The 26,803-nt window shown below is 54.7% G+C and overlaps 1 protein-coding gene across 1 annotated transcript in view; it reads left to right on the plus strand.

Moving 5' to 3' along the window:
• The window catches only part of LOC124001293 (usherin-like), a 471,917-nt gene that overhangs the window by 359,645 nt on the left and 85,469 nt on the right, over positions 1 to 26,803 (plus strand). The window contains 4 exon segments of the mRNA XM_046307964.1: positions 320 to 617; positions 2,530 to 2,727; positions 2,803 to 2,957; positions 9,232 to 9,436. Of these exon segments, the coding sequence (XP_046163920.1) occupies positions 320 to 617; positions 2,530 to 2,727; positions 2,803 to 2,957; positions 9,232 to 9,436 (856 nt within the window).

The following is a 26,803-nucleotide window of genomic DNA, read 5'->3' on the forward strand; positions in this document are numbered from 1 at the left end:
GATAGGAGATGGATAGTTTAGGCTTAGAGGTTATGGTTAGTGTTAAAATTTGTTTAGGTTTAGGGTTAGGAGTTAGACTTAGGTTCATGGTTAGTGCTTGAGGTTAGGGTTAAAGTTAGGTTAAGGGTTAGGAGTTAGACTTAGGTTCAGGGTTAGTGTTTGGGGTTAGAGTTAAAGTTAGGTTAAGGGTCAGGGTTAGGGGTTAGGGAAATAGGATTTTGAATGGGAATAAATTGTTAGGTCTCCACAAGGATATTAAAACAAACGTTGTGTGTGTGCATTCTGTATGTCTAACTGCAGTGTGTTGTCTCCTTTCCAGGCCCAGTGTTTTCCCAGTACTCTGTGTTCAGTTTCTGCTGCCTCCACAGCCTACTGTGGGTCCTGTTCCTTCAACCTGTCTCTCTACATCTGTACCTGGGTCCTCACTACACACACACTCGACACCACACACACACCTGAAACCACAACGCTAAACTCACCGCAAACTACACACTCACTCATGACCTCACACACCCCCCTGACCTCACACACTCCTTTGGAACAGTCTGATCCAGCCCTCTGCTCCTCCCAAGAAGATTTGATCTACAGTGGAGTGGCCAATAGATACAGCTACACAGGTATGACTACTGGCCAATAGATACAGCTACACAGGTATGACTACTAGCCAATAGATACAGCTACACAGTTATGACTACTGGCCAATAGATACAGCTACACAGGTATGACTACTGTACATTACATTCAACACTACAACTTCATTAGCACCCTCAGTGGTTATTTAGAGTAGCTTTAGTCTTGACCAATCAGAAACAACATTACTGAGCAGGTTGTAGCTGGGGCAACAAATCAATGATTGTGTAAATTCATGTGACATTGGAGACCAATGCATATTCCATGACATTCCACGCTCACACTAAAACGTGCTGAAACAGCTGCTTGTTTGCTAATTGCTGTAAGTCTCCGGTGGGTGGTGTCGTGGGCCTGCGAGCACCTCTGTATCATTACAACTTTAAGATGGCCATTTAAACACCACTTGAGGTCTCACTCTTATTTATCTGGCCGGAGGGAGTGAGGGAGTGTGTGTGTGTGCGTGTCTGCGTGTGTGTGCGTGTGTGCGCGTGTGTGTGTACTCTTTCTGCACATTATTTATTTGGTTAGTTACGTCTGTTTAATCAAGACTAATGGTAGTTTGCGGGGTGGAGGGTGTGTGAGTGTTGGCATTGTGTGGAGGAAAGGAGAGAGAGTGATTCTAGTCAACGCTGTGACACCATCTGGGCAGAGGAACATAAAGCTGTCGCTGCCCCACCATCCACCAGATGTTTCACACACACACACACACCAACTCAAACTGCAAAAACACACAACGCTTTCATATCACAGAAACACATGCAAACACCTCATACACACATCTTACACACCACACATCCACTACTAACCTCAGTTTAACCACATACACTTAAGATAAAAATGAGCCACGTTGGCTGCAATGCAAACTAATGATTAAAATCACCAATGTCCGGGTTTCACAGAAATACAAACACAACATTGCCACGAGAGATGGGCAATATGGACAAAAAGTCAAATTGCGATCAATGTAACTGTTTTACTCGATAAAGATAAATACAACAATACATTTTACTTTACATTAGCAGCAGGGCTCTAGACAATTATTTTCCAGTGCCAAGTAAGACAACTGAGATGGTAGCCTATGATTAAAAAGGTCAGCTATTTCATGAAACATATCCAGGGAATTCATGATAGATATTTTAATGTGCAACCTGTCAAAATAGGATCCAGAATGATCAGATGTATTACTTATGAACAAATAATGTTTTTACAACAATCTACAGGAACGTTGTGTAGTAAAATCACTGAAAATGACTGACATGAGCAAAATTCTTGGGTAAGAGGAAGGCGATGTCGGTGCCTGTAATTTTGGGATTATCGTCCCAGCTCTAACACACAAACACAGCATTGCAAATAGTGTCCAGGGTATACTGCTCTAAACTGGGATTTGTATTAATGCTGGCATGGGACTTTGTTTATAGCCCCTGCTCTTGCTAACAGAGGAAATGTTTGCGTTTGCTTTCCGTAAAGCTCTCCTGTAAGGGATCTAGCTCACATATGTTCACAGTCAAGATGTACGCATAAGGAGTACTTTTGACTGTGTGTGTGTGTGTGTGTGTGTGTGTGTGTGTGTGTGTGTGTGTGTGTGTGTGTGTGTGTGTGTGTGTGTGTGTGTGTGTGTGTGTGTGTGTGTGTGTGTGTGTGTGTGTGTGTGTGTGTGTGTGTGTGTGTGTGTGTGTGTGTGTGTGTGTGTGTGTGTGTGTGAGTGTATACTCCCTATGAGACAGCATAACTTGACTTTTACAGTCATGTTGCTGAATCTTTTATATGACCTTTTTTGTACTGCTACTTTCTGTGTCATGTGTCTTCTCTTGTTACTTCACTATTGGCCACTGATTCTGGTTATGACCTGGTTATTACTTGGGTATTACTGTTTATAACTGGTTATAACAATATTCCCAGACTCAGACTTGGAGCCTTATACCACCTATGAGTACAGAGTATCGGCCTGGAACAGTTATGGGCGTGGCTACAGCAACGTCACTGTGGTGACAACCAATGAGGACATGCCCTGGGGAGTGGCCCCGCCCCACTGGAGTCGCCTTGGCGACCGTGATGACGTCGTACAACTACATTGGCAGGCTCCCGCCAAGCCCAATGGTAAGCTTCGACAACACAGAACACACACACACACACATTTGTGCTTTCTCATTGGTCTGTTTCCCGTTCCACCAGGTGACATCAGCCACTACGTGGTTCTGCGTGACGGACAGGAGCGTTACCGAGGAGACGAGAGGAGCTTTACAGATGTGGGTGGGATCCGTCCGTTCCAGGAGTACGGGTACTGGCTCCGGGCCTGTAACACCGCCGGCTGCACCGACAGCTCACAGGTGGGCCGTCTCACCTCTAAACTCTGACTTGTTGACCCTTCAACACTGACCTGTCAATGTGCTGCATGACGCAGGATGTGCCTGAATAGGATCCTCTTTAGCCTGGCCCAAACTAGTGCACCAGATAGGGGACCTGTCAATGTGCTGCATGACGCAGGAGGTGTCTGAATAGGATCCTCTTTAGCCTGGCCCAAACTAATGCACTATATAGGGGACAAAGTGCTATTTCAGACAAAGCCACGCTCCCATATTCTTCACCTCAGAGGTCACATGGTTCTGCCTTCTTCCCTCTAGTTCATATCTACTTCAACCCTGACCTGGGATGTGTTCAGGAAGGTGAAACATTCAGCACTGCATTACATAAAGACACTACTGTTGGTTAACCTCGTCAAGATAAGGGAATCGTGTCTGTTCTATTAGCTTGCATTTCTAATTCTATCTTCAAGGCTCTGATGGTTTCATGCACCTGAGTGTGAAGTTAAGTCTATTTTACGGTAGTGGAACACTTCATTTTACACTAGATTATCCCTCAATATGACCGCCTCTTGATGACTGTAAAGATAACCAGGGCTTCATTGAACCAGCCAGCTGAAGCACTTGAGAGGAAGCAAGATGGACCCTTAATGTAGAGAGAGAAGCCAAACTCTTTTTCTGAATCAAATCTGATCGATCCTTCCTCAAATAATATAACTTTGCTTCATACTTGATATTATGGTTGTGACTACATTTCACAGTACATAGTCCCCCCCCCTAGGGTGTCTCTTGTTTGCGTTTGTGGTTGTGTTCACGTGTGTATCTTATGTTTCATTATGAAGTGTGTTTATGTAGATTAGGTTGATGTGTTATGGTTGATTTCCTACAGACAGAGACAAGGATAACAGACCATGACCTATAGTGTAGGCAGTGAAAAGCATGGTGCGGTGTATTCATGTCTGAACCCATGTTATTTGGCCAGTTGGGCTCTCTCTTTATTTCTCTCTCGTCCTCTCACTCTCTCTCTTTATTTCTCTCTCTCTTCCTCTCTCTCTCTCTCTCTCTCTCTCTCTCTCTCTCTCTCTCTCTCTCTCTCTCTCTCTCTCTCTCTCTCTCTCTCTCTCTCTCTCTCTCTCTCTCTCTCTCTCTCTCTCTCTCTCTCTCGTCCTCTCACTCTCTCTCTTTATTTCTCTCTCTTCCTCTCTCTCTCTCTCTCTCTCTCTCTCTCTCTCTCTCTCTCTCTCTCTCTCTCTCTCTCTCTCTCTCTCTCTCTCTCTCTCTCTCTCTCTCTCTCTCTCTCTCTCTCTCTCTCTCTCTCTCTCTCGTCCTCTCACTCTCTCTCTTTATTTCTCTCTCTCTTCTCTCTCTCTCTCTCTCTCTCTCTCTCTCTCTCTCTCTCTCTCTCTCTCTCTCTCTCTCTCTCTCTCTCTGGTGGGTTCAGGACTGCTGAGCAGACATGATATTCATGATAGCAGCTTAATGGCTTGAGAACAGAGGCCCAGCTATCTCTCTGGGACTCCACTGATATCACACAATAATTAATTTCTTGGGCTTATAGGTGATGAAAGCCGAGATGAAAACTGTCTTTCTGGCTTTTGGCTAATTTTAGATCTAATTATGTTGCTAACAGCACACTCTTCTGTCTGGAGACTGGCCCTGTACACAAACCCCTGGACTGACAGAAAGAGAGGTAGGTAGGTAGGTAGGGAGAGAGAGAGTGGTCTAGAACAAGCCTGCACACACGTACACACACAGCGGCCCTGAGTGAGTGAGGTGGATTAGTTTGTACACCTGTTTGGATTGGCCAAACAGTCCCAATTATGGCCTAAACCAAGCTAAACCAATACACAACCACATCAATTACACACACACACTGGAGCTTGCTGCCATGACGACGGAATACACTGATGTAATCTGGTCATTCACTTAACGATGGTCCTTCATCCCTCCCTCGCTCCCTCCAGAGACCAGAGAGGGGAGGTAGAGAGAGACCAGAGAGGGGAGATAGAGAGAGATGGGGGTAGAGAGAGACCAGCGAGGCGGAGGTAGAGAGAGACCAGAGAGGGGAGATAGAGAGAGATGGGGGTAGAGAGAGACCAGTGAGGGAGAGGTAGAGAGACATGGGGAGCAGAGAGAAAGAAAGAGAGAGAGAGAAAGTGCAGGCAAGAGAAAGAGAGAGATGAAAGAGAGAGAGAGAGAGAGAGAGAGAGAGAGAGAGAGAGAGAGAGAGAGAGAGAGAGAGAAAGTGCAGGGAAGAGAAAGAGAGAGATGGAAGAGAGAGAAAAAGAGAGAGAGAGAGAAAGTGCAGGGAAGAGAAAGAGAGAGATGGAAGAGAGAGAGAGAGAAAGTGCAGGGAAGAGAAAGGGAGAGATGGAAGAGAGAGAAAGAGAGAGAGAGAGAGAGAGAGAAAGTGCAGGGAAGAGAAAGAGAGAGATGAAAGTGAGAGAGAGAGAGAAAGTGCAGGGAAGAGAAAGAGAGAGATGAAAGAGAGAGAGAGAGAGAAAGTGCAGGGAAGAGAAAGAGAGAGATGAAAGAGAGAGAGAAAGTGCAGGGAAGAGAAAGAGTCAGAGATGGGGGAGGTGTGAGAGATAGAAAGAGATAGAAAGGGAGAAGAGGGAGAAAGATAGACCAGGGAGAGGGTAAGTGAAGAGAATGGAAAGGGTCAGAGAGAGAAGGAGAAAGGGGGTGATGGGGAAAAGGGAGAAACAGAGAAGAATTGAATGTAACAAAGGGAGGGATGGGAGGAAGGAGGGGGAGAACAGCGTGGTAACTAGGTGTTGTGGTCTTGTCCTAATAGTGTGTCAGGGTGTGGGACAGCAGAGGGAAACAGTAGTGACATTCTATTAGACCAGGATATCCCTGCTACCATGAGGACCAGATTGCCAGGTAATTCTCTTTGCTCACTCGACAGTCACTAAACGTTCACACTGGGTGCAAAGTTTACACACTTTGTTTGGTGTTGTTGTTGTTGTTTCCCCTTTGAATTGAGTCATTTAGCACATATTCTCATCCAGAGCAACTGGCTGGTCAGATAAAACCGTATATAATTTGAGCCTTGCAAATAGTAAAACCTTCAAATGCTGCTGTAGTGCAGCTGGTTCAATGCCTGGGTCAATCACTCTCCTCTTTCCTTGTATGCTCTCTTATCTATCTCCCCTCTGGTTCCGTCATGTCTTTATAGAACAGGGAAATACACACGGAAAGTGGAATTCTACTCCCCTTTTTAAATAATATTTACACTACCAAAACGTTTTGACACACCTACTCATTCAAGTTTTTTAAACTATTTTCTACGTTGAATAATATTGAAGACATGAAAACTATGAAATAACATATATGAAATGATGTAGTAATGAAAAAAGTGTTAAACAAATCCAAATATACTTTATATGTGAGATTCTTCAAATCGCCACCCTTTGCCTTGATGACAGCTTTGCACACTCTTGGCATTCTCTCAACCAGCTTCATAAGGTAGTCACCTGGAATGCATTTCAATTAACAGATGTGCCTTGTTAAAAGTTAATTTGTGGAATTTATTTCCTTCTTAATGCGTTTGAGCCAATCAGTTGTGTTGTAACAAGGTAGGGGTGGTATACAGAAGATAACCCTATTTGTTAAAAGACCAAGTCCATATTATGGCAAGAACAGCTCAAATAAGGAAAGAGAAATGACAGTCCATCATTACTTTAAGACATGTCGTGTCTTTGTGAGACGTGGTGCGGGTGAATGGATGATTTCCGCATGTGTATTTCCCACAGTAAAGCATGGAGGAGGAGGTGTGATGGTGTGGGGGTGCTTTGCTGGTGACACTGTCTGTGATTTATTTAGAATTCAAGCACACTTAACCACTTGCTCCTACCTGGCACGCAGGCGTCCCATCTAGAGCTCTGGAAATGCAAATGCGCTACGCTAAATGCTAATAGTATTAGTTAAAACTCAAACGTTCATTAAAATACACATGCAGGGTATTGAATTAAAGCTACACTCGTTGTGAATCCAGGCAACAAGTCCGATTTTTAAAATGCTTTTCGGCGAAAGCATGAGAAGCTATTATCTGATAGCATGTAACACCCCAAAAGACCCGCAGGGGACGTAAACAAAATAATTAGCATATTCGGCGCTACACAAACCGCACAATAAAATATAAAACATTCATTACCTTTGACCATCTTCTTTGTTGGCACTCCTAGATGTCCCATAATCACTATTGGGTCTTTTTTTCCGATTAAATCGGTCCATATATAGCCTAGATATCGTTCTATGTAGACTGTATGATAAACAAAAAAAAAGAGCATTTCATAACGTAACGTCATTTTTTAAAATTCAAAAAGTCGACGATAAACTTTCACAAAACACTTCGAAATACTTTTGTAATGCAACTTTAGGTATTAGTACACGTTAATAAGCGATAAAATTCATCAGGAGGCGATGTAACTTCTATAGGTGTCGTCTGGAAAAAAACATGGCCGAGAGAGCTCGACCAAAACATCCGGTCGGAGAACGGAGGGAAGGAGTTCCCTTGAACCGGTTAGACCAAGAATCAATTGCCAATCAAATGACAAGACTCTAGACAACGTGTGGTAGCTGTAGGCGCTGAAACCTCGGTCTCATGTAACTCGGTTCACTTTGAACAATTCCTGGACGTAAGCGCAAGGATATTTATTTCCATTTTCAGTGATCAGGTTTTCCTGCGCTATTCGATGAAACTCACGCTCTGTTAAAGTCACAGCCGTGATTTAACCAGTTTTAGAAACGTCAGAGTGTTTGCTACCCACACATACAAATCATATGCATATACTATATTCCTGGCATGAGTAGCAGGGCGCTGAAATGTTGCGCGATTTTTAACAGAATGTTCGAAAAAGTAGAGGGTCGACTTAAGAGGTTAACCAAATCAAATCAAACTTTATTTGTCACATGCAAGTGTGGACCTTACCGTGAAATGCTTACTTACAAGCCCTTAACCAACAGAGCAGTTCAAAAAGGTTAGAGGTCATTTGTACATGTAGGTAGGGGTGAAGTTACTATGCATAAGTAATAAACAGCGAGTTGCAGCAGTGTAAAATGTAATAGTCTGGGTGGCCATTTGATTAACTGTTCAGCAGTCTTATGGCTTGGGGGTAGAAGCTGTTAAGGAGCCTTTTGGTCCTAGACTTGGCGCTCCGGTACCGCTTACCGTGCGTTAGCAGAGAAAACAGTCTAGGACTTGGGTGACTGGAGTCTCTGACAATTTTATGGGCCTTCCTCTGACACTGACTATTATCTAGGCCCTGGATTGCAGGAAGCTTGGCCCCAGTGATGTACTGGGCAGTACACACTACTTTCTGTAGCACCTTACGGTCGGATGCTGTGCAGTTGCCATACCAGGCGGTGATGGAACCGGTCAGGTTGCTCTCGATGGTGCAGCTGTAGAACATCTTGAGGATCTGGGGACCCATGCCAAATCTTTTCAGTCTCCTGAGGGGGACACGGTTTTGTGGTGCCTTTCACAACTTTCTTGGTGTGTTTGGACCATGATAGATCGTTGGTGATGTGGACACCAAGGAACTTGACATTCTTAACCCGCTCCACTACGGCCTCGTTGATGTTAACGGGGGCCTGTTTGGCCCGCCTTTTCCTGTAGTCCACGATCAGCTCCTTTGTCTTGTTCACATTGAGGGAGAGGTTGTTGTCCTGGCACACTGCCAGTTCTCTCATCGTTGTCGGTGATGTCAGATTCCAAACCAGCATGGCTACCACAGCATTCTGCAGCGATACGCCATCCCATTTGGTTTGCGCTTAGTGGGACTGTCATTTGTTTTTCAACAGGAAATGACCCAACACACATCCAGGCTGTGTAAGGTCTATTTGACCAAGAAGGAGAGTGATGGAGTGCTGCATCAGATGACCTGGCCTCCACAATCACCCGACCTCAACCCAATTGAGATGGTTTGGGATGAGTCGGACCGCAGAGTGACGGAAAAGCAGCCAACAAATGCTCAGCATATGTGGGAACTCCTTCAAGACTGGTGGAAAAGCATTCAAGGTGAAGCTGGTTGAGAGAATGCCAAGAGAATGCAAAGCTGTCATCAAGGAAAAGGGTGGCTATTTGAAGAATCTCAAATATAAGAAAACCCCTTGAATGAGTAGATGTTCTGAAACTTTAGTAGTGTATATAATAAAGAAAAGGGGATATATAAGGAATAAGACAGAAAGCTATATACAGGGTCATTGCGTAGGTAGGTAATGATGTCATGTTCCGAGCATTCTGTTTCTCTTGTATGTGTCAGTGACTAACAGGTCTCTCTCTCCCTCTCTCTAGGTCCTGGCTGTTACTGTGCAGGGGGTACCAGAGGAAGTGGGTTCTCCCATAGTTACATCTCTGGGTCCTGGCTCTCTAAGGCTCAGCTGGGCCACTCCCTCTAAAGCCAATGGCATCATACGACTCTACCACATCAACATGACTAGCACCGGGACAATACTCACTCACACACCCTCGGATGGGCCGCTCAACTACACTGTTACAGGTACAACCCAAACACACACACACACGTATGCACACATACACACACATACCAATGTATACAGAGTATGGTGTCAGCACTCCTACTGTACAATGCAGACAAAAATACTTTACACACACACACACACAAGTCCCCCCTTCAGAAGACCACTGAGATGGTTGGATACATGCTTTCACTCTCCTCTCCCTCCTCCTCCCTTCCCCCTCCTCTCCCACCTCCTCTCATCCCCCCCTCTCCTCCTCTCCTCCTTTCATCCTCCATCCTCTCCCTCTGCGCCTTTCCCCCTCCTCTCCCTCCTCCTCTCCTCCCCCATCCCCCTCCTCTCCCTCCTCCTCTCCTCAACCCATCCCCTCCTCTCCCTCCTCCTCTCCTCTCCCCATACCCCTCATCTCCCACCTCCTCTCATCCTCTCCTCCTCCTCTCCTCCTCTCTCCCTCCTCCCACTGCCTCTCATCCTCTCCTTTCCTCTCACCCTCCTCTCCTCCTCTCCTCTCCCCCTCCTCTCCTCCTCTCCTCCTCCCTCCTTTCATCCTCCATCCTCTCCCTCTGCGCCTTTCCCCCTCCCCTCCCTCCTCCTCTCCTCTCCCCATCCACCTCCTCTCCCTACTCTTCTCCTCTCCCCATCCCCCTCATCTCCCTCCTCCTCTCCTCTCCCCATCCCCCTCCTCTCCCTCCTCCTCTCCTCTCCCCATCCTCCTCTCTCTCCCTACTCTTCTCCTCTCCCCATCCCCCTCCTCTCCCACCTCCTCTCCTCTCCCCATCCCCCTCCTCTCCCCCCTCCTCTCCTCTCCCCACCCCCATCCTCTCCGTCCTCCTCTCCTCTCCCCATCCTCCTCCTCTCCCTACTCTCCTCTCCCCGCACCTTTTATCCTCTCCCCTCGCTCCTTTCCTCCTCTCCTTTCCTCCCCCTCCTCTCTTCCTCTCCTCCTCCCTCTTTTCATCCTCCATCCACTCCCTCTGCACCTTTCCCACTCCCCTCCCTCCTCCTCTCCTCTCCCCATTCCCCTCCTCTCCCCTCCCCCTCCCTCCCCCCTCCCCTCTCCTCTCCCCATCCCCCTCCTCTCCCTCCTCCTCTCCTCTCCCCATCCTCCTCCTCTCCCTACTCTTCTTCTCTCCCCATCCCCCTCATCTCCCACCTCCTCTCCTCTCCCCATTCACCTCCTCTCCCTACTCTTCTCCTCTACCCATCCCCCTCCTTTCCCTCCTCCTCCTCCTCCTCCCCTCTCTTCTCTCCCCCCATCCCCCTCATCTCCCTCTCCTCTCCTCCCCCATCCCCCTCCTCTCCCCCTTCTCTCCTCTCCCCATCCTCCTCTCTCTCCCTACTCTTCTCCTCTCCCCATCCCCCTCATCTCCCACCTCTTCTCCCCCTCCTCTCCTCTCACCCCTCCTCTCCTCTCCCCATCCCCCTCCTCTCTCACCTCCTCTCCTCTCCCCATCCCCCTCCTCTCCCCCTCCCTCCTCCCCCCTCCTCTCCTCTCCCCATCCCCCTCCTCTCCCTCCTCCTCTCCTCTCCCCATCCTCCTCCTCTCCCTACTCTTCTCCTCTCTCCATCCTCCTCATCTCCCCCTCCTCTCCTATCCCCATCCCCCTCCTCTCCCTCCTCCTCTCCTCTCCCCATCCTCCTCCTCTCCCTACTCTTCTGCTCTCCCCATCCTCCTCATCTCCCACCTCCTCTCATCCTCTCCCCTCCTCTCCTCCTCTCTCTCTCATCCTCTCATCCTCTCCCTGCACCTTTCATCCTCTCCCCTCGCTCCTTTCCTCCTTTCCTTTCCTCCTCTCCCCCTCCTTTCCTCCTCTCCCCCTCCTTTCCTCCTCTCCCCCTCCTTTCATCCTCTCCCCTCGTTCCTTTCCTCTCCCCCTCCTTTTGTCCTCTTCTCCTTTCCCCCTCCACCTCCTCCTCTCCTCCTCTATTCCTTTCCCCGCCTCTCCACTCTCTTCCTCTTCCCGCCTTCTCTCATCCTCTCCTCCTCTCCCCGCCTCCTCTCGTCCTTGCTGTCCTGTATTTATTTATGCATACTGTTTCTGGAAGCAATCTAATGACTGAATTTACACTGGATTCCCGCCATGAGCCAGCCATTCCCCTCACACTCACACAGAGGCCTCTGATCTATGCTTCTCCCCCTCCTCTCCTCCTCTCCTTTCCTCTCCCCCTCCTCTCCTCCTCTCCTCCTCCCTCCTTTCATCCTCCATCCTCTCCCTCTGCGCCTTTCCCCCTCCCCTCCCTCCTCCTCTCCTCTCCCCATCCACCTCCTCTCCCTACTCTTCTCCTCTCCCCATCCCCCTCATCTCCCTCCTCCTCTCCTCTCCCCATCCCCCTCCTCTCCCTCCTCCTCTCCTCTCCCCATCCTCCTCTCTCTCCCTACTCTTCTCCTCTCCCCATCCCCCTCATCTCCCACCTCCTCTCCCCTTCCTCTCCTCTCCCCTCTCCTCTCCTCTCCCCATCCCCCTCCTCTCCCACCTCCTCTCCTCTCCCCATCCCCCTCCTCTCCCCCTCCTCCTCCTCTCCCCACCCCCTCCTCTCCGTCCTCCTCTCCTCTCCCCATCCTCCTCCTCTCCCTACTCTCCTCTCCCCGCACCTTTTATCCTCTCCCCTCCCTCTCCTCCTCCCTCCTTTCATCCTCCATCCTCTCCCTCTGCACCTTTCCTACTCCCCTCCCTCCTCCTCTCCTCTCCCCATCCACCTCCTCTCCTCTCCCCATCCTCCTCCTCTCCCCCTCCTCTCCTCTCCCCCCCTCTCCTCTCCCCATCCCCCTCCTCTCCCACCTCCTCTCCTCTCCCCATCCCACTCCTCTCCCTACTCTTCTCCTCTCCCCATCCCCCTCATCTCCCACCTCCTCTCCTCTCCCCATCCACCTCCTCTCCCTACTCTTCTCCTCTCCCCATCCCCCTCCTTTCCCTCCTCCTCTCCTCCTCTCCCCTACTCTTCTCCTCCCCCCATCCCCCTCATCTCCCTCCTCCTCTCCTCTCCCCATCCCCCTCCTCTCCCTCCTTCTCTCCTCTCCCCATCCTCCTCTCTCTCCCTACTCTTCTCCTCTCCCCATCCCCCTCATCTCCCACCTCCTCTCCACCTTCTCTCCCTCTCCCCCTCCTCTCCTCTCCCCATCCCCCTCCTCTCCCACCTCCTCTCCCCATCCCCCTCCTCTCCCCCTCCTCTCCTCTCCCCCTCCTCTCCTCTCCCCACCCCCTCCTCTCCCTCCTCCTCTCCTCTCCCCATCCTCCTCCTCTCCCTACTCTTCTCCTCTCCCCATCCCCCTCATCTCCCCCTCCTCTCCTCTCCCCATCCCCCTCCTCTCCCTCCTCCTCTCCTCTCCCCATCCTCCTCCTCTGCCTACTCTTCTCCTCTCCCCATCCTTCTCATCTCCCACCTCCTCTCATCCTCTCCCCCTCCTCTCCTCCTCTCTCCCTCATCTCCCACCTCCTCTCATCCTCTCCCTGCACCTTTCATCCTCTCCCCTCGCTCCTTTCCTCCTTTCCTTTCCTCCTCTCCCCCTCCTTTCCTCCTCTCCCCCTCCTTTCCCCTCTCCCCCTCCTTTCATCCTCTCCCCTCGTTCCTTTCCTCTCCCCCTCCTTTTGTCCTCTTCTCCTTTCCCCCCTCCACCTCCTCCTCTCCTCCTCTATTCCTTTCCCCGCCTCTCCACTCTCTTCCTCTCCCCGCCTTCGCTCATCCTCTCCTCCTCTCCCCGCCTCCTCTCGTCCTTGCTGTCCTGTATTTATTTATGCATACTGTTTCTGGAAGCAATCTAATGACTGAATTTACACTGGATTCCCGCCATGAGCCAGCCATTCCCCTCACACTCACACAGAGGCCTCTGATCTATGCTTCTTCATTCACACACACGCACACAGAAACACATACTGACACACTCTTAGCACACATACACTCACTCACTCACTCACTCAGATAGGCTCTCTCGCTCTCTTTCTCTATTGATCTCTTATACATACGCACGCACGCACGCACGCACGCACGCACACACACACACACACACACACACACACACACACACACACACACACACACACACACACACACACACACACACACACACACACACACACACACACACACACACACACACACACACACACACACACACACACACACACACACACTCTCTCTCTCTCTGGCAGGGCTGGAGGATTTGCTTCTTTTATCTGCCCAGGAGAGGAGCAGTGTGGCTGGCCCCATGCCATCAGTTACCAGGCCAAGGATACACACACACACAGACCCCCCCCCACTGAGTAGTCTCTTGCCATATTAGTCCTGTTTAAACCAGACAGACAGGCATATCCTCCTACTGTATGCTAATTACATACCTATGGCTCTCCTAGAGAGCTGAACCTACATCATCCATACAATCTGGGAGAGGAGAGGGAGGAGAGGAGACAGAGAAGGAGGAGAGGAGACAGAGAGGGACGAGAGGAGACAGAGAGGGAGGAGAGGAGACAGAGAGGGAGGAGAGGAGACAGAGAGGGAGACAGAGAGGAGACAGAGAGGGAGGAGACAGAGAGACAGAGAGGACAGAGAGGGAGGAGAGAGACAGAGAGGGAGGAGAGAAGACAGAGGGGGGAGAGAGACAGAGGGGAGGAGAGGGAGACTGAGAGGGAGGAGAGGAGACAGTGAGGGAGGAGAGAGGACAGAGAGGAAGGAGAGGAGACAGAGGGGGAGGAGAGGAGCCCGAGAGGGAGGAGAGGAGCCCGAGAGGGAGGAGAGGAGACAGAGAGGGAGGAGAGAAGACAGGGAGGGAGGAGAGGAGACCGAGAGGGAGGAGAGGGGACCGAGAGGGAGGAGAGGGGACAGAGAGGGATGAGGGGGGACAGAGAGGGAGGAGAGAAGACAGAGAGGGAGGACAGAAGACAGAGAGGGAGGAGAAGAGACCGAGAGTGAGGAGAGGAGACCGAGAGGGAGGAGAGAAGACAGAGATGGAGGAGAGAAGTCAGAGAGGGAGGAGAGAAGACAGGGAGGGAGAAGAGGGGACAGAGCGAGAGGAGACAGAGAGGGAGGAGAGGAGCCAAATAGGGAGGAGAGAGAACAGAGAGGGAGGGAGGAGAGGGGACAGAGAGGGAGGAGAGAAGACAGAGAGGGAGGAGAGGGGAGGGAGGAGAGGGGACAGAGAGGGAGGAGAGGAGACAGAGAGCGAGTAGAGGGGACAGAGGGGGAGGAGAGAAGACAGAGTTGGAGGAGAGGAGACCGAGAGGGAGGAGAGGGGACAGAGGGGGAGGAGAGAAGACAGAGAGGGAGGAGAGGGGAGGGAGGAGAGGGGACAGAGGGGGAGGAGGGGGGACAGAGAGCGAGTAGAGGGGACAGAGGGGGAGGAGAGAAGACAGAGTTGGAGGAGAGGAGACAGAGAGGGAGGAGAGGGAGGAGAGGAGACCGAGAGGGAGGAGAGGAGACGGAGAGGGAGGGAGGAGAGGAGACAGAGAGGGAGGAGAGGAGACAGAGAGGGAGGAGAGGAGAGGAGATGAGACAGAGAGGGAGAGAGAGGGAGGAGAGGAGACTGAGAGGGAGGAGAGGAGACAGAGAGGGTGAAAGAGGGAGGAGAGGAGACCGAGAGGGAGGAGAGGAGTGGGATGAGAGGAGACAGAGAGGGAGGGGAGGAGACAGAGAGGGAGGAGAGGAGCGAAATAGGGAGAAGAGGGGACAGAGCGAGAGGAGACAGAGAGGGAGGAGAGGAGCCAAATAGGGAGGAGAGAGAACAGAGAGGGAGGGAGGAGAGGGAGGAGAGGGGACAGAGAGGGAGGAGAGAAGACAGAGAAGGAGGAGAGGGGAGGGAGGAGAGGGGACAGAGAGGGAGGAGGGGGACAGAGAGCGAGTAGAGGGACAGAGGGGGAGGAGAGAAGACAGAGTGGGAGGAGAGGAGACAGAGAGGGAGGAGAGGAGACCGAGAGGGAGGAGAGGGGACCGAGAGGGAGGAGAGGGGACAGAGAGGGATGAGGGGGGACAGAGAGGGAGGAGAGAAGACAGAGAGGGAGGAGAGAGGACAGAGAGGGAGGAGAGGGGACAGAGAGGGAGGAGAGGGGACAGAGAGGGAGGAGAGGGACAGAGAGGGAGGAGGAGAGGGGACAGAGGGGAGGGAGGGACAGAGGGAGGAGAGGAGACAGAGGAGGAGAGGGAGGAGAGGGACAGAGAGGGAGGAGAGGAGACAGAGAGGGAGGAGAGAGGACAGAGGGAGGGAGGGGGAGACAGAGAGGGAGGAGAGGGAGAGGGGAGACAGAGAGGGAGAGACAGAGAGGGAGGAGAGGAGGAGAGGGAGGGAGAGGGGAGGAGAGGAGACAGAGAGGGAGGAGAGGGATGGAGAGACAGAGAGGGAGGGAGACAGAGAGGAGACAGAGGGGGAGGAGAGAAGACAGAGTGGGAGGAGAGGAGACAGAGAGGGAGGAGAGGAGACCGAGAGGGAGGAGAGGGGACCGAGAGGGAGGAGAGGGGACAGATGAGGGGGACAGAGAGGGAGGGAGGAGAGGAGACAGAGAGGGAGGAGGGGGACAGAGAGGAGTAGAGGGGACAGAGGGGAGGAGAGAAGACAGAGAGGGAGGAGAGGAGACAGAGAGGGATGAGAGGAGACAGAGGGGAGGAGGGGACCGAGAGGGAGGAGAGGGGACAGAGGGGGAGGAGAGAAACAGAGGGGAGGAGAGAAGACAGAGAGGGAGGAGAGAGACCGACAGGGAGGAGAGGGAGACCGAGAGGGAGGAGAGGGGACAGAGAGGGATGGGGACAGAGAGGGAGGAGAGAAGACAGAGAGGAGGAGGGGGACAGAGAGCGAGTAGAGGGGACAGAGGGGGAGGAGAGGACAGAGTTGGAGGAGAGGAGACAGAGAGGGATGAGAGGAGACAGAGGGGAGGAGGAGACCGAGAGGGAGGAGAGGGGACAGAGGGGGAAGAGAGAAAACAGAGAGGGAGGAGAGAAGACAGAGAGGGAGGAGAGGAGACAGGGAGGGAGGAGAGGAGACCGAGAGGGAGGAGAGGGGACCGAGAGGGAGGGAGAGGGGACAGAGAGGGATGAGAGAAGACAGAGAGGGAGGGAGGAGAGGGGACAGAGAGGGAGGAGAGAAGACAGAGAGGGAGGAGAGGGGACAGAGGGGAGGAGAGGGGACAGAGAGGGAGGAGGGGGACAGAGAGCGAGTAGAGGGGACAGAGGGGGAGGAGAGAAGACAGAGTTGGAGGAGAGGAGACAGAAAGGGTGAAAGAGGGAGGAGAGGAGACCGAGAGGGAGGAGAGGAGACAGAGAGGGAGGAGAGAGACAGAATAGGGAGAAGAGGGGACAGAGCGAGAGGAGACAGAGAGGGAGGAGAGGAGCCAAATAGGGAGAGAGAGAGACAGAGAGGGAGGGAGGAGAGGGAGGAGAGGGGGACAGAGAGGGAGGAGAGAAGACAGAGGGAGAGGGGAGGGAGGAGAGGGTACAGAGAGGGAGGAGGGGGACAGAGAGCGAGTAGAGGGGACAGAGGGGGAGGAGAGAAGACAGAGTTGGAGGAGAGGAGACAGAGAGGGATGAGAGGAGACAGAGGGGAGGAGAGGAGACCGAGAGGGAGGAGAGGGGACAGAGGGGGAAGAGAGAAAACAGAGAGGGAGGAGAGAAGACAGAGAGGGAGGAGAGAAGACAGGGAGGGAGGAGAGGGAGACCGAGGGGAGGAGAGGGGACCGAGAGGGAGGAGAGGGGACAGAGAGGGATGAGAGAAGACAGAGAGGAGGGAGGAGAGGGGACAGAGAGGGAGGAGAGACAGAGAGGGAGGAGAGGGGACAGAGAGGGAGGAGAGGGGACAGAGAGGAGGAGAGGGGACAGAGGGGAGAGAGAAGACAGAGGGGGAGGAGAGGAGACAGAGGGGAGAGGAGACAGAGGGGGGACAGAGGGAGGGAGGGGACAGAGGGGAGAGAGAAAAACAGAGAGGGAGGAGAGAAGACAGAGAGGGAGGAGAGGGGACAGAGGGGGAGAGGAGACCGAGACAGAGAGGGAGAGGAGAGGGGACAGAGAGGGATGAGAGAAGACAGAGAGAGGGAGGAGAGGGGACAGAGAGGAGGAGAGAAGACAGAGAGGGAGGAGAGGGGACAGAGAGGGAGGAGAGGGGACAGAGAGGGAGGAGAGGGACAGAGAGCGAGTAGAGGGGACAGAGGGGGAGGAGAGAAGACAGAGTTGGAGGAGAGAGAGAAAGGGTGAAAGAGGGAGGAGAGGAGACCGAGAGGGAGGAGACAGAGAGGGAGGAGAAATAGGGAGAAGAGGGGACAGAGGAGAGGAGACAGAGAGGAGGAGAGGAGACAGAGAGGGAGGAGAGAGAGACAGAGGGAGGAGAGGGAGAGAGACAGAGAGGGAGGAGAAGACAGAGAGGGAGGAGAGGAGAGGGAGAGGGTACAGAGAGGGAGGAGACAGAGAGGGAGGAGAGGGGACAGAGGGGGAGGAGAGAAGACAGAGAGGGAGGAGAGGAGACAGAGAGGGAGGAGAGGAGACAGAGAGGGACAGAGAGGGAGGAGAGGGGACAGAGAGGGAGAGGGGGGAGAGGGGACAGAGAGGGGAGGAGAGAAGAAAACAGAGAGGGAGGAGAGGAGACAGAGAGGGAGGAGAGGGAGACCGAGAGGGAGGAGAGGGGACCGAGAGGGAGGAGAGGGGACAGAGAGGGATGAGGGGGACAGAGAGGAGGAGAGAAGACAGAGAGGGAGGAGGGGGACAGAGAGGGAGAAGAGGGGACAGAGGGGGAGGGAAGACAGAGGGGAGGAGAGGAGACAGAGAGGGAGGAGAGAGACAGAGGGAGAGGAGACCGAGAGGGAGGAGAGGGGACAGAGGGGGAAGAGAGAAACAGAGAGGGAGGAGAGAAGACAGAGAGGGAGGAGAGAAGACAGGGAGGGAGGAGAGGAGACCGAGAGGGAGGAGAGGAGACAGAGAGGGAGGAGAGGACAGAGAGGGAGGAGAGGAGACAGAGAGGGAGGAGAGAAGACAGAGAGGGGGAGAGAAGACAGAGGGGAGGAGAGGAGACTGAGAGGGAGGAGAGGAGACAGAGGGAGGAGAGAGAGGACAGAGAGGAGGGGAGGGAGACAGAGAGGGAGGAGAGGGGACAGGGAGGACAGAGAGGGAGGAGGGGGGACAGAGAGGGAGGAGAGGGGACAGAGGGGACAGAGGGGAGGAGAGAAGACAGAGAGGGAGGAGAGAGACAGAGAGGGAGGAGTTGAGAGGGAGGAGAGAAGACAGAGGAGGAGAGAAGACAGAGAGGGAGGAGAGAAGACAGGGAGGGAGAAGAGGGGACAGAGCGAGAGGAGACAGAGAGGGAGGAGAGGAGCCAAATAGGGAGGAGAGAGAACAGAGAGGGAGGGAGAGAGGGACAGAGAGGGAGGAGAGAAGACAGAGGGAGGAGAGGGGAGGGAGGAGAGGGGACAGAGAGGGAGGAGAGGAGACAAAGAGCGAGTAGAGAGGGGGAGGAGAGAAGAGAGAGAGGAGAGGGAGACAGGGAGGAGAGGGGACAGAGGGGGAGAGAGAGACAGAGAGGGAGGAGAGGGGAGGGAGGAGAGGGACAGAGGGGAGGAGGGGGACAGAGAGCGAGAGGGAGGGGGGAGGAGAGAGACAGAGAGGGAGGAGAGGAGACAGAGAGGGAGGAGAGGAGGAGAGGAGACCGACAGAGGGAGGGAGAGGAGACAGAGAGGGAGAGAGGAGACAGAGAGGGGGAGGGGAGAGGAGATGAGACAGAGAGGGAGAGAGAGGAGACTGAGAGGGAGGAGAGGAGACAGAGAGGGTGAAAGAGGGGTGAGGAGAGGAGACAGAGGGAGAGGAGGAGAGAGACAGAGAGGGAGGGGAGGAGACAGAGGAGAGGAGGAGGGGAGAAGAGGGGACAGACAGAGAGGGAGGAGAGGAGCCAAATAGGGAGGAGAGAGAACAGAGAGGGAGGGAGGAGAGGGAGGAGAGGGACAGAGAGGGAGGAGAGAAGACAGAGAAGGAGGAGAGGGGGAGGGAGGAGAGGGGACAGAGAGGGAGGGGGACAGAGAGCGAGTAGAGGTACAGAGGGGGAGGAGAGAAGACAGAGTGGGAGGAGAGGAGACAGAGGAGGGAGGGAGGGAGACCGGAGGGAGGAGAGGGGACCGAGAGGGAGGGAGGGGACAGAGAGGGATGAGAGGGGACAGAGAGGGAGGAGAGAAGACAGAGAGGGAGGAGAGAGGACAGAGAGGGAGGAGAGAAGACAGAGAGGGAGGAGAGAAGACAGAGAGGGAGGAGAGAAGACAGAGAGGGAGGAGAGGGGACCGAGAGGGAGGAGAGGGGACCGAGAGGGAGGAGAGGGGACAGAGAGGGATGAGGGGGGACAGAGAGGGAGGAGAGAAGACAGAGAGGGAGGAGAGAGGACAGAGAGGGAGGAGAGGAGAGGAGACAGAGAGGGAGGAGAGGGAGGAGAGGAGACTGAGAGGGAGGAGAGGAGACAGAGAGGGAGAGAGAGGGAGGAGAGGAGACAGAGATGGAGGAGAGGAGATGAGACAGAGAGGGAGAGACAGGGAGGAGAGGAGACAGAGAGGGTGAAAGAGGGAGGAGAGGAGACCGAGAGGGAGGAGAGGAGACCGAGAGGGAGGAGAGGAGACAGAGAGGGAGGAGAGGAGCGAAATAGGGAGAAGAGGGGACAGAGCGAGAGGAGACAGAGAGGGAGGAGAGGAGCCAAATAGGGAGGAGAGAGAACAGAGAGGGAGGGAGGAGAGGGAGGAGAGGGGACAGAGAGGGAGGAGAGAAGACAGAGAGGGAGGAGAGGGGAGGGAGGAGAGGGTACAGAGAGGGAGGAGGGGGACAGAGAGCGAGTAGAGGGGACAGAGGGGGAGGAGAGAAGACAGAGTGGGAGGAGAGGAGACAGAGAGGGAGGAGAGGAGACCGAGTGGGAGGAGAGGGGACCGAGAGGGAGGAGAGGGGACAGAGAGGGTATGAGGGGGGACAGAGAGGGAGGAGAGAAGACAGAGAGGGAGGAGGGGGGACAGAGAGCGAGTAGAGGGGACAGAGGGGGAGGAGAGAAGACAGAGTTGGAGGAGAGGAGACAGAGAGGGATGAGAGGAGACAGAGGGGGAGGAGAGGAGACCGAGAGGGAGGAGAGGGGACAGAGGGGGAAGAGAGAAAACAGAGAGGGAGGAGAGAAGACAGAGAGGGAGGAGAGAAGACAGGGAGGGAGGAGAGGAGACCGAGAGGGAGGAGAGGGGACCGAGAGGGAGGAGAGGGGACAGAGAGGGATGAGAGAAGACAGAGAGGGAGGGAGGAGAGGGGACAGAGAGGGAGGAGAGAAGACAGAGAGGGAGGAGAGGGGACAGAGAGGGAGGAGAGGGGACAGAGAGGGAGGAGGGGGACAGAGAGCGAGTAGAGGGGACAGAGGGGGAGGAGAGAAGACAGAGTTGGAGGAGAGGAGACAGAAAGGGTGAAAGAGGGAGGAGAGGAGACCGAGAGGGAGGAGAGGAGACAGAGAGGGAGGAGGAGAGGAGCGAAATAGGGAGAAGAGGGGACAGAGCGAGAGGAGACAGAGAGGGAGGAGAGGAGCCAAATAGGGAGGAGAGAGAACAGAGAGGGAGGGAGGAGAGGGAGGAGAGGGGACAGAGAGGGAGGAGAGAAGACAGAGAGGGAGGAGGGGGAGGGAGGAGAGGGTACAGAGAGGGAGGAGGGGGGACAGAGAGCGAGTAGAGGGGACAGAGGGGGAGGAGAGAAGACAGAGTGGGAGGAGAGGAGACAGAGAGGGAGGAGAGGAGACCGAGAGGGAGGAGAGAGGGGACCGAGAGGGAGGAGAGGGGACAGAGAGGTATGAGGGGGACAGAGAGGGAGGAGAGAAGACAGAGAGGGAGGAGGGGGGACAGAGAGCGAGAGAGGGGACAGAGGGGGAGGAGAGAAGACAGAGTTGGAGGAGAGGAGACAGAGAGGGATGAGAGGAGACAGAGGGGAGGAGAGGAGACCGAGAGGGAGGAGAGGGGACAGAGGGGGAAGAGAGAAAACAGAGAGGGAGGAGAGAAGACAGAGAGGGAGGAGAGAAGACAGGGAGGGAGGAGAGGAGACCGAGAGGGAGGAGAGGGGACCGAGAGGGAGGAGAGGGGACAGAGAGGGATGAGAGAAGACAGAGAGGGAGGGAGGAGAGGGGACAGAGAGGGAGGAGAGAAGACAGAGAGGGAGGAGAGGGGACAGAGAGGGAGGAGAGGGGACAGAGAGGGAGGAGGGGGGACAGAGAGCGAGTAGAGGGGACAGAGGGGGAGGAGAGAAGACAGAGTTGGAGGAGAGGAGACAGAAAGGGAGGAGAGAAGACAGAGGGGGAGGAGAGGAGACAGAGAGGGAGGAGAGAAGACAGGGAGGGAGGAGAGGAGACAGAGAGAGAGGAGAGGAGACCGAGAGGGAGGAGAGGAGACCGAGATGGAGGAGAGAAGTCAGAGAGGGAGGAGAGAAGACAGGGAGGGAGAAGAGGGGACAGAGAGAGGAGACAGAGAGGGAGGAGAGAAGACAGAGATGGAGGAGAGGAGACAGAGGGAGGGAGAAGACAGAGAGGGAGGAGAGAAGACAGAGGGGAGAAGAGAAGACAGAGAGGGAGGAGAGGAGACCGAGAGGAAGGAGAGAAGACCGAGAGGGAGGAGAGGGGACATAGGGGGAGGAGAGAAGACAGAGAGGGAGGAGAGAAGACAGAGAGGGAGGAGAGGAGACAGAGAGGGAGGAGAGAAGACAGAGATGGAGGAGAGAAGACAGAGAGGGAGGAGAGGGGACAGAGAGGGAGGAGAGAAGACAGAGAGGGAGGAGAGAAGACAGAGAGGGAGGAGAGGAGACAGAGAGGGAGGAGAGGAGACCGAGATGGAGGAGAAGAGACCGAGAGGGAGGAGAGGAGACAGAGAGGGAGGTGAGGAGACTGAGAGGGAGGAGAGGAGACAGAGAGGGAGGAGAGAAGAAAGAGGGGGAGGAGAGAAGACAGAGAGGGAGGAGAGAAGACAGAGAGGGGACAGAGAGGGAGGAGAGGGGACAGAGGGGGAGGAGAGAAGACAGAGAGGGAGGAAAGGAGACAGAGAGGGAGGAGAGAAGACAGAGAGGGAGGAGAGAAGACAGAGAGGGAGGAGAGGAGACCGAGAGTGAGGAGAGAAGACAGAGATGGAGGAGAGAAGTCAGAGAGGGAGGAGAGGGGACAGAGGGGGAGGAGAGAGGACAGAGAGGGAGGAGAGGAGACAGAGAGGGAGGAGAGGAGACCGAGAGGGAGGAGAGGAGACCGAGATGGAGGAGAAGAGACCGAGAGGGAGGAGAGGAGACAGAGAGGGAGGTGAGGAGACTGAGAGGGAGGAGAGGAGACCGAGATGGAGGAGAAGAGACCGAGAGGGAGGAGAGGAGACAGAGAGGGAGGTGAGGAGACTGAGAGGGAGGAGAGGAGACAGAGAGGGAGGAGAGAAGAAAGAGGGGGAGGAGAGAAGACAGAGAGGGAGGAGAGAAGACAGAGAGGGGACAGAGAGGGAGGAGAGGGGACAGAGGGGGAGGAGAGAAGACAGAGAGGGAGGAAAGGAGACAGAGAGGGAGGAGAGAAGACAGAGAGGGAGGAGAGAAGACAGAGAGGGAGGGAGGAGAGGGAGGAGAGGGGACAGAGAGGGAGGAGAGAAGACAGAGAGGGAGGAGAGGGGAGGGAGGAGACAGAGAGGGAGGAGGGGGACAGAGAGCGAGGGGGACAGAGGGGGAGGAGAGAAGACAGAGTGGGAGGAGAGGAGACAGAGAGGGAGGAGAGGAGACCGAGAGGGAGGAGAGGGGACCGAGAGGGAGGAGAGGGGACAGAGAGGTATGAGGGGGACAGAGAGGGAGGAGAGAAGACAGAGAGGGAGGAGGGGGACAGAGAGCGAGTAGAGGGGACAGAGGGGGAGGAGAGAAGACAGAGTTGGAGGAGAGGAGACAGAGAGGGATGAGAGGAGACAGAGGGGAGGAGAGGAGACAGAGAGGGAGGAGAGGGGACAGAGGGGGAAGAGAGAAAACAGAGAGGGAGGAGAGAAGACAGAGAGGGAGGAGAGAAGACAGGGAGGGAGGAGAGGAGACCGAGAGGGAGGAGAGGGGACCGAGAGGGAGGAGAGGGGACAGAGAGGGATGAGAGAAGACAGAGAGGGAGGGAGGAGAGGGGACAGAGAGGGAGGAGAGAAGACAGAGAGGGAGGAGAGGGGACAGAGAGGGAGGAGAGGGGACAGAGAGGGAGGAGGGGGACAGAGAGCGAGTAGAGGGGACAGAGGGGGAGGAGAGAAGACAGAGTTGGAGGAGAGGAGACAGAAAGGGGACAGAGAGGGAGAGACAGAGGGGGAGGAGAGAAGACAGAGAGGGAGGAAAGGAGACAGAGAGGGAGGAGAGAAGACAGAGAGGGAGGAGAGAAGACAGAGAGGGAGGAGAGGAGACCGAGAGTGAGGAGAGAAGACAGAGATGGAGGAGAGAAGTCAGAGAGGGAGAGAGGGGACAGAGGGGGAGGAGAGAGGACAGAGAGGGAGGAGAGGAGACAGAGAGGGAGGAGAGGAGACAGAGAGGGAGGAGAGAGACAGAGGGGGAGGAGAGAAGACAGAGGGGAGAGGAGAGAAGACAGAGGGGGAGAAGAGGAGACTGAGAGGGAGGAGAGAAGACTGAGAGGGAGGAGAGAAGACAGAGAGGGAGGAGAGGGGACAGGGAGGGAGGAGGGGGACAGAGAGGGAGGAGAGAAGACAAAGAGGGAGGAGAGAAGACAGGGAGGGAGGAGAGGAGACCGAGAGGGAGGAGAGGGGACCGAGAGGGAGGAGAGGGGACAGAGAGGGATGAGAGAAGACAGAGAGGGAGGGAGGAGAGGGGACAGAGAGGGAGGAGAGAAGACAGAGAGGGAGGAGAGGGGACAGAGAGGGAGGAGAGGGGACAGAGAGGGAGGAGGGGGACAGAGAGAGTAGAGGGGACAGAGGGGGAGGAGAGAAGACAGAGTTGGAGGAGAGGAGACAGAAAGGGTGAAAGAGGGAGGAGAGGAGACCGAGAGGGAGGAGAGGAGACAGAGAGGGAGGAGAGGAGCGAAATAGGGAGAAGAGGGGAAGACAGAGAGGGAGAGAGCCAAATAGGGAGACAGAGAGGGAGGGAGGAGAGGGAGGAGACAGAGAGGGAGGAGAGAAGACAGAGAGGGAGGAGAGGGGAGGGAGGAGACACAGAGGGGGAGGAGAGAAGACAGAGTGGGAGGAGAGGAGACAGAGAGGGAGGAGAGGAGACCGAGAGGGAGGAGAGGGGACCGAGACAGAGAGGTATGAGGGGGACAGAGAGGGAGGAGAGAAGACAGAGAGGGAGGAGGGGGGACAGAGAGCGAGTAGAGGGGACAGAGGGGGAGGAGAGAAGACAGAGTTGGAGGAGAGGAGACAGAGAGGGATGAGAGGAGACAGAGGGGGAGGAGAGGAGACCGAGAGGGAGGAGAGGGGACAGAGGGGGAAGAGAGAAAACAGAGAGGGAGGAGAGAAGACAGAGAGGGAGGAGAGAAGACAGGGAGGGAGGAGAGGAGACCGAGAGGGAGGAGAGGGGACCGAGAGGGAGGAGAGGGGACAGAGAGGGATGAGAAAGACAGAGAGGGAGGGAGGAGAGGGGACAGAGGGGAGGAGAGAAGACAGAGAGGGAGGAGAGGGGACAGAGAGGGAGGAGAGGACAGAGAGGGAGGAGGGGGACAGAGAGCGAGTAGAGGGGACAGAGGGGAGGAGAGAAGACAGAGTTGGAGGAGAGGAGACAGAAAGGGAGGAGAGAAGACAGAGGGGGAGGAGAGGAGACAGAGAGGGAGGAGAGAAGACAGGGAGGAGAGAGAGAGACAGAGAGGGAGGAGAGGAGACCGAGAGGGAGGAGAGGAGACCGAGATGGAGGAGAGAAGTCAGAGAGGGAGGAGAGAAGACAGGGAGGGAGAAGAGGGGACAGAGCGAGAGGAGACAGAGAGGGAGGAGAGAAGACAGAGATGGAGGAGAGGAGACAGAGGGAGGGGAGAAGACAGAGAGGGAGGAGAGAAGACAGAGGGGGAGAAGAGAAGACAGAGAGGGAGGAGAGGAGACCGAGAGGAAGGAGAGAAGACCGAGAGGGAGGAGAGACATAGGGGAGGAGAGAAGACAGAGAGGGAGGAGAGAAGACAGAGAGGGAGGAGAGGAGACAGAGAGGGAGGAGAGAAGACAGAGATGGAGGAGAGAAGACAGAGAGGGAGGAGAGGGGACAGAGAGGGAGGAGAGAAGACAGAGAGGGAGGAGAGAAGACAGAGAGGAGATGGAGGAGAAGAGACCGAGAGGGAGGAGAGGAGACTGAGAGGGAGGAGAGGAGACAGAGAGGGAGGAGAGAAGAAAGAGGGGGAGGAGAGAAGACAGAGAGGAGAGAGAGAGAAGACAGAGAGGGGACAGAGAGGGAGGAGAGGGGACAGAGGGGGAGGAGACAGAGACAGAGAGGGAGGAAAGGAGACAGAGAGGGAGGAGAGAAGACAGAGAGGGAGGAGAGAAGACAGAGAGGGAGGAGAGAGAGACCGAGAGTGAGGAGAGAAGACAGAGATGGAGGAGAGAAGTCAGAGAGGGAGGAGACCGGGGACAGAGGGGGAGGAGAGAGGACAGAGAGGGAGGAGAGGAGACAGAGAGGGAGGACCGAGAGGGAGGAGAGGAGACGAGATGGAGGAGAAGAGAGGGAGGAGAGGAGACAGAGAGAGAGGTGAGGAGACTGAGAGGGAGACTGAGAGGGAGGAGAGGAGACAGAGAGGAGGAGAGAAGAAAGAGGGGGAGAGAGAAGACAGAGAGGGAGGAGAGAGGAGAGGGGACAGAGAGGGAGGAGAGGGGACAGAGGGGGAGGACAGAGAGGGGAAAGGAGAGGAGAGAGGGAGAGAGAAGACAGAGAGGAGAGACCGAGAGGGAGGAGACAGAGGAGGAGAAGAGACCGAGAGGGAGGAGAGGGACAGAGAGGGAGGAGAGGAGACTGAGAGGGAGGAGAGGAGACAGAGAGGGAGGAGAGAGACAGAGAGGGAGGAGAGAAGACAGAGAGGGAGGAGAGAAGACAGAGAGGGGACAGAGAGGGAGGAGAGGGGACAGAGAGGAGGAGAGAAGACAGAGAGGGAGGAGAGGGAGGACAGAGAGGGGAGGAGAGGGACAGAGGGAGGGAGGAGAGAGGGAGGAGAGGAGACAGAGAGGGAGGAGAGGAGACAGAGAGGAGAGAGAAGACAGAGGGGGAGGGGAGAGAAGACAGAGGGGGAGACAGAGAGGAGAGACAGAGAGGGAGAGAGGGAGGAGAGAAGAGACTGAGAGAGGAGAGAGGGAGACAGAGAGGGAGGAGACAGAGAGGGAGGAGGGGGACAGAGAGGGAGGAGACAAAGAGGGAGGAGAGGAGAGAGAGAGGGAGGAGAGGAGACAGAGACGGAGGAGAGGAGACCGAGAGGGAGGAGAGGGGACCGAGAGGGAGGAGAGGGGACCGAGAGGGAGGAGAGGAGACAGAGAGGGAGGAGA

This window comes from Oncorhynchus gorbuscha, linkage group LG17 (genome assembly GCF_021184085.1).
Source record: "Oncorhynchus gorbuscha isolate QuinsamMale2020 ecotype Even-year linkage group LG17, OgorEven_v1.0, whole genome shotgun sequence".
Classification (NCBI taxonomy): domain Eukaryota; kingdom Metazoa; phylum Chordata; class Actinopteri; order Salmoniformes; family Salmonidae; genus Oncorhynchus; species Oncorhynchus gorbuscha.